The sequence below is a fragment of the Zingiber officinale genome, chromosome 6A, assembly GCF_018446385.1.
Source record: "Zingiber officinale cultivar Zhangliang chromosome 6A, Zo_v1.1, whole genome shotgun sequence".
NCBI classification, from domain to species: Eukaryota; Viridiplantae; Streptophyta; class Magnoliopsida; order Zingiberales; family Zingiberaceae; genus Zingiber; species Zingiber officinale.
In genome coordinates, this window is record NC_055997.1 from 40,528,477 (window position 1) to 40,539,148 (window position 10,672).

General features: G+C 40.0%; 1 protein-coding gene across 1 annotated transcript; it reads right to left on the reverse strand.

Moving 5' to 3' along the window:
- Nucleotides 1-213: 213 nt before the first annotated feature.
- On the reverse strand, nt 214-6,095 carry LOC121994765 (chorismate synthase, chloroplastic-like). Its single transcript, XM_042548692.1, has 9 exons — nt 6,053-6,095; nt 3,958-4,113; nt 3,359-3,432; nt 2,782-2,862; nt 2,570-2,701; nt 2,321-2,423; nt 2,106-2,200; nt 1,949-2,014; nt 214-518 (listed from the first exon to the last, which is right to left on the reverse strand). The coding sequence occupies exons 1-9, from the start codon at nt 6,093-6,095 to the stop codon at nt 255-257; spliced, it is 1,014 nt and encodes a 337-aa protein (XP_042404626.1). The 3' UTR covers nt 214-254.
- Nucleotides 6,096-10,672: the final 4,577 nt, after the last annotated feature.

The window sequence follows — 10,672 nt, forward strand, 5'->3', positions numbered from 1 at the left end:
ATTCTATTACTTCATCATTTTTATTTATAGTATAGAAGTAGTTGGCTATATTTTACTACAATATAAATTTAATTGACCAAAGTGTATATCATAATATTTTGCTATAACACAATAGTTTTCATCACCAAAATTGAACAAATATATCACAAATATCTATCAAATACAATCCAAAAGTGTATTCATAAAAGAAATGTTTAACCATAACCCAAAAACTTTTGTATCCATAAATCTCTAAATACAATCTAAAATTTATATCATAGCCTACACTTAGGCACCCACATAGAAATAGACGAATTCGCTCCATTCACTTCTGACTTCATCATGATACCTTGAAATCCAGACCAAATTGGGATTGGAAGCTCTGCTTCTTCATCTAAGACAACATCAATAGATACCTTAAAATTTCTTTCCCCAAGTGGAACATGATGAATCAGTATATTTGGGCCTCCTTCTGATAGTATTGTGTCATACGCCACCATATTTTCACGTTGTTTCACAGCCAAGTTACATTTTTTCCCCTGTAAGAACAATAAGAAATTGTATATAAATATGTGAATTTGAAAACAAAAATTAATTTGACATAAAATTTAGAAATATAGAACCTCCAAGAAGATACATTCATAAACACCTATATGCATTATATATATAGCAGACAATATGGAAACAAAGAATTGTATTTTGGTTTGCAGGTGTAAGCAAAATACTGAACATGAAGCAAAAGAAAGAACACCTGTATGCATTCATAAACACCTGTATGCTTACACCAATTATTTGGTATTTTGCAGGTGTAAGCAAACAAAGAATTGTAAAGGATTTCAACAAAAAAAAAAAAACTAAAGCAAAGTGATGCTCAAACCTGGTAAGGTTCTAACTTGCACAAAATTAGTTTGCTTGACCGATACTTGTTAAATCCACATCAAACACAATGTATTTAAGTAGATGCATATCACGATATCTCCAAAAGTAAGAAAAATAATCTACTTTGGTCCTATAATTATCAAGTTAGTAGACATGAGAAACTGCTTTTCACCATGGGTGAAAGGCAATCCATTCAAACTCAACGAATGCCAGGTGTGTTATGAATTAGAAACATCAACAAGAGCCTCTTGAAACATCACAGGACCAGTGTAGTTTTTTCATTAGTGTTGATTTAGATATCTTCATTGAGTCTCTCTATAATTACTATTGTAGAAAGGGTCTTAAGTGCATTACTATAAACTGGATAGTTGAGATCCTGACTGTAATCTTCATGGATTTTTTTATTTGGTTTTTCTTGTTGGTTGTTGATTGGCCTGCCTTACACACTGCAAAATGTGGGATTGATGTGATGAAGTCTAGATATAAGACTTGTGATCTTGTAGAAATAGCCATCAAAAAGCACTCATTAGTCCCATTTACATTAATAAAAGGTGTCATTGTTGGGTGCATGGTTATGTTGGCAATTTATGGGGTATTTAACTTCTTGATATTCATTGTACAATTCAAAGGCATGCTTAAAAGCCGCAACTTCTATTATAATAGGTACATTTTCTGCATACATTTGACTTCTTGATATTCATTGTACAGCAAGAGAGACTATTGGTAGGGCACCACACACAGGTCATGGCGCCCTCTTGCGATAAGCTCAGTTTCATGTCGACCTCTTGTCACTGTTTGCTGCTTTTTCTATTTGATGAATAATTGACAATAAGGATCATGATAGAATTGAGAAACACATAATATGGAAATTAGAAAATTGGAAATGCGTCGAGGATTTCAATAGTCAACTATGAATCCAAAATGGTAATAGAAAAAAGCTTTTTTGCCAAAATTTAATAAATAGTAATTGTTGAACCCTTCCTGCATGGAAAATATTAGTTTCGCCATTCTTCCCAATTAGCATCATGGAAGAATTCATCTTCTAGTTTGATGGATGTTAAAGGGAAATATGGTACGTAATGTAGCTTACCACAATAGTAGAAGTTGCCTTATAAGCTATTCTCAAGTAAATGGTTTCTCCATTTGATATTCCTCCCTGTACAGAGGAATCATTATCATTAAACCTTAATTCTTCTAATAGAAATTTTCATATGAACAAAAGGAGTAACAAAGATTAAAGGATAAACCTGTACACCCCCAGACCGGTTTGTTCGTGTCCGCATATTGCCATGCTCATCCATGAAGAACTCATCGTTATGCTCACTTCCAGTCAAAAAAGTTCCTAAACATAGTTCGATGGCAATTACAGAAAGAAAAATGTTGATTATTATGAATATTCTGAACAATTTACATAATATACGAAGAACCTCAACTACACTACTCCAGGTTAACAGATACTGACCTACAAAACCACTGCCAATTTCAAATCCCTTCATTGCAGAGAGAGACAACATAGCTTTTGCCAAATCAGCTTCCAATTTATCAAAGATTGGACATCCAAGCCCCTGAGACAATGGAAGAAATGCAATTGAAAACATTCAGTAAAAAGTAGTTTTTCATATAGTCCACTCAATGCAGGCTGTTATAAACCATTGCATAGAAGAATCTATATAAATAATAGCAAAGAATCTGAACAAAGTGAAATAATTACTCGTGGAACATTTCGAGCAATGCATGTCACTATGCCTCCAACAGAGTCTCCCTTAACTCGAACTTCATCAATGGCTTCAATCATCTTTTGAGCATAATCTGGATCCGGACATCTGACGATGTTATTCTCAATCTGGTAAGTTATGAGCATAATAAGATCAATTGTCCATAAGAAAATGGAAAATTAATTAGAATAATTGAGCAATCACAGACTTGATCAAGGGTCACTGTCTCATAATCAACAACACCTTCAGGAAGCACAACTTTATGAACTTGAGAAACATATGCCAAAATCTGGAAAGATATAGAAGATTCAGAGTTAAGCAGATAAACATCTAAGGCCAATGGCACACTAAATGAAACTCAAAGATTCTAGTTAACTTAAATTAACTAAATTGAAGCGCGAATATTTGATTATTTGAATATTGTTATATGCTCAATAACGGAGGAACTATGTGATAGACAACAACGACACAAAAGATAAGACAACCTATGTAACTCTGTTGCTAAAATATTTTTAAAAAATTAAAGAAAAGGCTCTACATTGGAACTTTTAAACCAAAAACTAGTCAAACCAAATCAACAGTCATGCATAGACAGGATAGTTACAACGTGCATCTCCAATTCAATATCAAGTTCAATAAGCATGGCATTAGAGGATTGTGAGAGTAATTCCTTTTTAGGCTAGAGGAATTATGAGTGCATTTATGGTTATCTAATGGAAACACAAAACACCATATCAGAAATTTATATTACAACATTGTCAAAATAAAACAATGAATAAACCCACCTCAGTTCCTGCATACACCTTAAGAATCTTCTTTGCAATAGCTCCTGCAGCAACCCTACCAATAGTCTCTCTTGCTGTACAATGAATATCAAGAAGTTAAATACCCCTACCAATAGTTCATATGTATAATTCTTGTCTTGCTCCATCAGGTTTTAGTTTATGAGATCATGTCAAAAAAAAATAATACCAATAAACTAGAGAATAAGACTTGCCTCTTAGGATCGGTTAGAGACAATTGGTTAGAAACAGCGCAACAGAGATGAAATGGAAAAGAAATCTAACAGCAAAGCAGAGAGGAAAGGAAAGAAGGGGTCGGAGAGGGAACAAACCTAGAGCTGTAGAAAACCTGAACGGCGGCCGCCAGGTAAAGTAGATTTGTCGCTGGTGGAGTCAAAGAACACCGGGTGAAGTCGATTGTTTGCGTCAGGCGAAAAAACAAGCAGAAGGTGCAAGGCTAAAAAACACGAAGAAGACCTAAAGGGCCCACGACAAAAAAAAACAAAAGTTAGGATCGGTTAGAGACAAAGCAACAGAGAGGAAAGGAAACCTAACGGCGAGGCAGAGAGGAAAGGGAAGAAGAGGTCGAAGAGGGAACAAACCTAGCTCTGTAGAGAGGAAAGGATCTTTGTGCGTTCGGGGGAACAACTCGAAGATCGCCGGCTGGGTGAAGTAGATTTGCTGTCGGGGGAGTCGAGGTCGCCGGCGGTGAGTGGAAGGCCGTTGAGGGAGTCGAAGGTTGTCGAGTGAAGTTGAATCTGTGTGTCGGGCGAAAAAACATGAAGAGGGCGCAAGGAGAAAAAACGCGAAGAAAATAGAAGAAGACAGAGGGCGCACAGCGGGAAAAAAAGTAAAGTAATTAAGGTTCTGCGTGGAAAAAAAATAAACCGGCCGGTTCAGCTAGGAAAATATTTTTAATCATTATAACTTATTACTTCAACATTTAGACATATAGTTTAATTTTGTGACTTATTACTTCATCAAATATATATCACAAAGTAAAATATGAGATAAAATTAGAAGTAAAGCTCGTATTTTTTAATCTATGAAGTCTAAAATATTATTTACTATATTAAATTTTGTACCGAAGTTAATTGCAATATATTACTTCATAATTATTTATTGCCGAAGTAAACAGTGGCGAAGTCTAATACAGATTTTCACATAGTGTGAAGAGACATAAATTGAGTATGGGGAAGACTATTACATAATTCATGTGTATTTGGTTCCTAGATCTTACTCATATATTCCAACCAAGGAAACTTGGTTAGACCTTTACCTAGAAATTATGTAACTTTGGTTGATGGACTGTCTAATACCTTTGATCGATACTTTTCATGATTTTGATTGAAACTAGGACAAGTCCTTGAAATAATGATAGCAATTTGGTTATATTTTGACAAACTTGAAACTGAACATAACATGGTCGAAAATTTCAGTTTTCAAGCCTTGAGTTGTCTGTTTTTCTAAATGTCTGAAACTCTCAGGCTATAAACAATTTTAGACCATAATCTTTAGGAAATAGTTATGCTTGTAGATTCTTCAGGTTCTAGGTACTGAATTTGGAAGTTTTACTGGAGAAACTTCTACGAATTATCGAACACCTCTACGAATTTCAGTTACTGAAATTACTGGAGAAACTTCAGTATCAGACACTGATCGGTCTACATCCCGATCAGGAGAAGGTGGATCGGTCTGTCGACCGATCCAAAAATCTCTCCAGACCCTTCTGTTTGTAATCTGATCGGTCCAGGGACCGATCAGGTTCATTTTGTACGCCAAGAAGCACCGATCAGGAGTTCCCTGATCGGTCTGGGGACCGATCAGGTCAGTCTGGTACACAGAGAGGGCTACTGATCATTTTTTGATCGGTCTACAGACCGATCAGGAGGTTCCCTGATCGAACTGGTGACCGATCATGAAGTTTCTGATACCTCCTGATCGGACAGCCGTTCGATCACTTCAACACCTGGACCCTAGCCAACCTCTCTTAAATCTTCCCGATCCTTTCTCTTCTCCTTTCAGGCTGAAGCCCTAGGCGACACTTTCCTACACCTCAACTCTTCTCTTCTCTTTGCACGCCGAAGCCCTAGCCAAAGCCCTAGCCAAAATATACTTCAATGGCACCAAGGTAACTCCATACTTCCCTAGAACTACTCACCTTGGCATTTTAGTTTCATTTCTCACCGTATCTATGCATTTTGTTTTGGCTTTCGGTTGTTGGTGGCTCCGGTGCTCACTTATTTGCCCCATTGTATCACATTGTTAAACCTTAGGAAGAAACAAGTGGGTGAAGGAACCTCTAAGTCGCCTGAGAAGTCTAAGTCTAAGGCTCCCTCCCGACCCAACCATCTGTCTCCGGGAGATTCCCAAACCACCATTTTGAACAAGCCTTTAAACAACGGACCTTCAAATTGCTCCCTTGTAGATCTGTGGATCGAAAATTCATGGACGAATTTTGTCCATCTGTGTCAGAAATCATTGCCTATTACAAACTTGATTCACTCGTCTATTTAGAACGAGATATCAATTATGATTTAGTATCTGAGTTTTATAACAATCTTCATCAAACTAATGATGTAAGTTATAAAACAAAAGTTGCTAAGCAGACTCTTGATTTCAGTTTCTCAGCCTTCTTTGATTATCTAGCTTGCCGTAGGTGTTCAGGAAATGTATTTTCCATATATCCTGACTTACCAGACCACTTATCTTCACCCTTTGATGTCTCATCTGACTCCATTTATGAGTATTTCTTCGGACATCCTAGACCGGGTGGGCTAGATGAATTAGATGTTGATTTTTCTACTTTTGCAGCCTTGAGATTATCTGCCCCAGATTACATTCTCTTTAAGATTGTCACAAACTGCCTTCTGCCAATCACATCTAAACCCTTGTCTGAGATCCGACCATATCATTGCCTGATGCCTTATGGATTGCGTCGGCGTCTCGACTTTGACATCATGTCTAGCATCTATTCTTCGATCATCTCCTATAGTGAGCCAAACAGTTTCACTGTTTATATGCCTTATGGGCATATAATTACAGATTGGCTCGAGACCCTTCAGATTGATGTCTCCAAGGGTAGAATAGTCAAGATGGTCAGGCAGGACTGCAGACTTGGGAAACAGGCATTTTCCAAGTCTGGCATCATAGGATAGAATGGGGAGATTCGGTGGAAGGATGGGAGAGCGCTAGGTGAGTTACCACGGGCACCTCCACGACAGGTTGCGGCTGCTCCTGTTGCTGCTCCTCCTCCTGCTGCTGCTGCTGACGATGGAGAGGCAGATCCTGATCTGCGCTGGCAGATCACCGAGCTGGAGAGCCGCATTGATCAGCACGATGAGCTGCTGGTTGCTGAGCTCCACGGGCTGCGCGTTCGGATTGACCAGCGCTACGATGATCTACGCAGTTAACAGTTGGCGACACATCAGGTGATTATGGGATGGATGGCCAGATACCCACCTCCGTAGTATTTCCCGGGCTATCCATCCTCGAGTAGCCGCATGCCACCTCAGGGACCCACTCCTCCAGCTGATGATGCTGATGCTCCTCATGATGAGGAGGTTGATTGATACACATTGTTCTATGCTGTCATTTTGATTATCTATGTTTTGGATGTTGTTTGTTGGATACTTATGTCTAACCTGGATACTTGCTGATTTCATATATTTATGCTGCTCATTTTCTTAATTTCCTTTATGTTTCACTTCCTATTGGCTATTAATATGCTGTTCATATGCCATGTCTTGTATGTCTCTTATTTATTTATTACTGTCTTATAATACACTTAGAGGGCATTCTAGGTGGATTAAGAAAAAGACAGTATGGGTTGAGGGGGAGTCCTTTAAAGTTTTCTTACCTAATTCGCACCTTTTCGGTGTTTGACAAAGGGGGAGAAGATAACTAAGTTTAGAGATAAATGAAAGTTTGGCTTTAGGGGGAGGATTTTGATTCCCCTATCCTTACATGGTGTTGTATCTTTCTTAGGGGGAGGATCTTGATTCCCCTAAAATTAGGGAAATATGAACATTTCTGATCTAAACTTAAATCGTATTATCAAACAACAAAAAGGGGGAGATTGTTAATACAGTCTGACCTAGCTATTGTTTTGATGTTGACACTAATTTAAGTTTGTATCAGATATTAATTAAACTCAGACTGATTAATGATCAAGGTTGATCATGTGGAGAGGAAAAGTCCAAGTACGGATACTTGGCACGCGAAGTCAGAGCGGGCTCGGTAGCTCGTTCTCCGGACTAGGTCAGAGAGGGCTCGGTAGCTCGTTCTCTGGACCGGACGAAGTCAAAGAGGGCTCGGCAGCTCGTTCTACGGACTAGGTCAGAGAGGGCTCGGTAGCTCGTTCTCTGGACCGGACAAAATTGGAGAGGGCTCGGTAGCTCATTTTCTGACCCGGGCGTGGAAGTCGGAGAGGGCTCGGCAGCTCGTTCTCCGGACTAGGTCAGAGAGGGCTCGGTAGCTCGTTCTCTGGACCGGACGAAGTCGGAGAGGGCTCGGTAACTCGTTCTCTGACCCGGACGTGGATGTCGGAGAGGGCTCGGTAGCTTGTTCTCCAAACTAGGTCAGAGAGGGCTCGGTATCTCGTTCTCTGGACCAGGAAGACGTTAGAGTTTAGGGCTGGGAAGCTCTAAAACCAACAGAGGCATTGGATCGGTTTGTTGACCGATCCAGTGATACTTTGGCTGTTTGGATCGGTCTGTCGACCGATCCAGTGATACCTTAGTTATCTGATCGGTCTCGTGACAGATCAGTAACCACACAGTAGCTCTCCGTGAGTTATCTGATCGGTCTCGTGACCGATCAGAAACCACACAGTACCTCTCTGTGGGTTATCTGATCGGTCTGGTGACCGATCAGTAAGAAGCGATGTGATTCAGAACAATAGGGGGATCAATAGGGGGATCGGTCTGTGGACCGATAGACCGATCAGTATCATCCCAGACCGATCAGGATGTGTCCTGATCGGTCCAGAGGGCTATGGATCGGTCTGTTGACCGATTCACAACGATGTCGTTTGTCTTCTGCTGTTTCTCTGCGATTTTTGATTCATCTGATCTAACCATCTGCTGTAAGTTTTTTGAGTTACAGGTTGCAGGTGTCGTGCCAATGCTTAAATTCAAATTAAGCTCCATCAGAAGAATAAGACCAAGTGCTCTTTCTGCTGTGTTTCGCTGCAAATGGTGCAATTGGAGTGTCAACGTTCACTGGCTGCGATCAGTTGGCAACAGCTTGACTCTTGCTTATTGGTTCGAGCTCAGAGACACCAGTGAAGACCATGGATGGTATTGGTGTGAGTTCAGAGAACCAGATGAGGAGGAAGAGTGATTGGCGACGCCTGAGTTGGTCGTAGTGATTCGATACAGGTGACAATGATTCGGCTCTGGCTGAAGACAGTGAGAAAGCAGAGGAATAAGAAGAAGGAAGAAGAGAGGTTTGGTAGATGATTTTTCAAAAACTCTCTGTCGATCATGCAAGAGTGCTGTGTTTTTGAGCTCTTGGCTGAGGAACTTCTTCTGTCTTTGCACTTTGCTTTCATCGTGGCTGTAAGTTTATTGTTCATTCCTTTTAGCCACTAAACTCTGTAAGTCTTGTGCCTCATTTCAAGTCTTTTCTGAGACTTTGTGGAGAGGTTACTCCACCAAGAAGGAGAAATACTTAGCCGGAATCTGTCCGGGGTGTGATCTACCGAAAGATCAAGGGATCGTCCACCTTACGGATATGCCGAGGAGTAGGGGCAAGTTATCCCCGAACCTCGTACATCCTTGTTGTGTTAGTGGTGGGTTGTTTCTTTTCCTTGCATCAGTTTTCCTTTTGCATATTTCCGCTGTGCTAACAAACTTTTGTGAGGAGATTAATTGAGTTTTCAGAGGAGGCTATTCACACCCCCCTCTCTAGCCATCCGAAGGTCCTAATAGGGAGCACGACAGGACATGCGACACACTCCAAGCTACCACTACCCATGAGTAGCCGAGCGTGCGGCCCAGGCCAACAACCGTCTCAACCACAAGGGAGCCAAAGTCGTTGGCTATGCATGCAATGACATGATGCGAATAATGCAACAGTCATCATATATATATATAACAGGAAATCAGGTATGCTACATGAATTCGCATGCTCAATACTAAGCATAAATAAACCGTAATCAAAGAGGTAAACATGGCATCAAGTATCTGCTAGTTATCAAGAATAACAACGGGAGACTGTATAGATAAGAAAGTGAGCATCTCGATGATTGAGTGGATAAAGTATCAAGCACAAGAAATAAAATGAGTGGAGTCAAGATAAACTCTACTTTATCTGGCCTACTCATGCACCAAGAACAATAACTAAAGAAACAAGTAAAAAGTACCCGCCTCAAATGTAGGCTGAATCCGACGTCAACTTAGTCCCGACTTCCGTCTCCTTCGTCCCGACTTCCGTCTCGATCAATGTCCTGCATCAACGTATCGATTTTAACCATATACATATAGAACCAAATAGTTAAGCCAATACTCAAAACATGCATGCTAATCTGGGTTCCTTCATTATCTAAATAAACTCTACACTGATCTACTCCAAAACAAATCCCAAGCACTAATTTATGTCTTCAAATCACACAATTCCCAGCCGAACATGATCATCATTAGCAATTTCCAAACATGAATTCGGTTCTATATACACTAGTATAGTACAAAATCATCACATTCCTCAACCCAACATACAGCTATCAATCTTCTAAAAAAAACTCAGCCTAACAAACTTCAAATTTCTAACAGGATCAACAAAATTCATTACCTGAAGATTACATACCTTAATCACTAATAATTTCAGATCTGACCTCCTCACCCAATATAGAATTTGCTATCAGACCTGCAATCCTACACTTCTACATTGTTACAACCAATTAGCAACACACCAATCGTTACCCAGCAGCAACTGAATGCAATACTTAGTCCACAAATCTAACATCTAGAGTGTAGAGGCCTTACCCTCTGCTTCCCGAATGAAGAATCGCTGTTGGAAGATGGACTCGCTGGCACTAGCACACTGATGCTGCCCAATGTTGCTGATTCACAGATCCGAGCTCTCACAGAGCTATATGCATCACAAGCATCCCAAACGTTACCTAATCAGTATCAAATTCAATCCGAAACCAACATTTAGATCTGCAACCTAACATCTATAGTGGTAGAAACCTTACCTAATGGTTCCCAAATAAAGAACAACCACTGGAATTGTGATCTAGCCCTTCACAGCATGCCACTGCCACAACCAACCCACAACCCGTTCATCCCCTCATCTGGTCATCAATCACAGCTT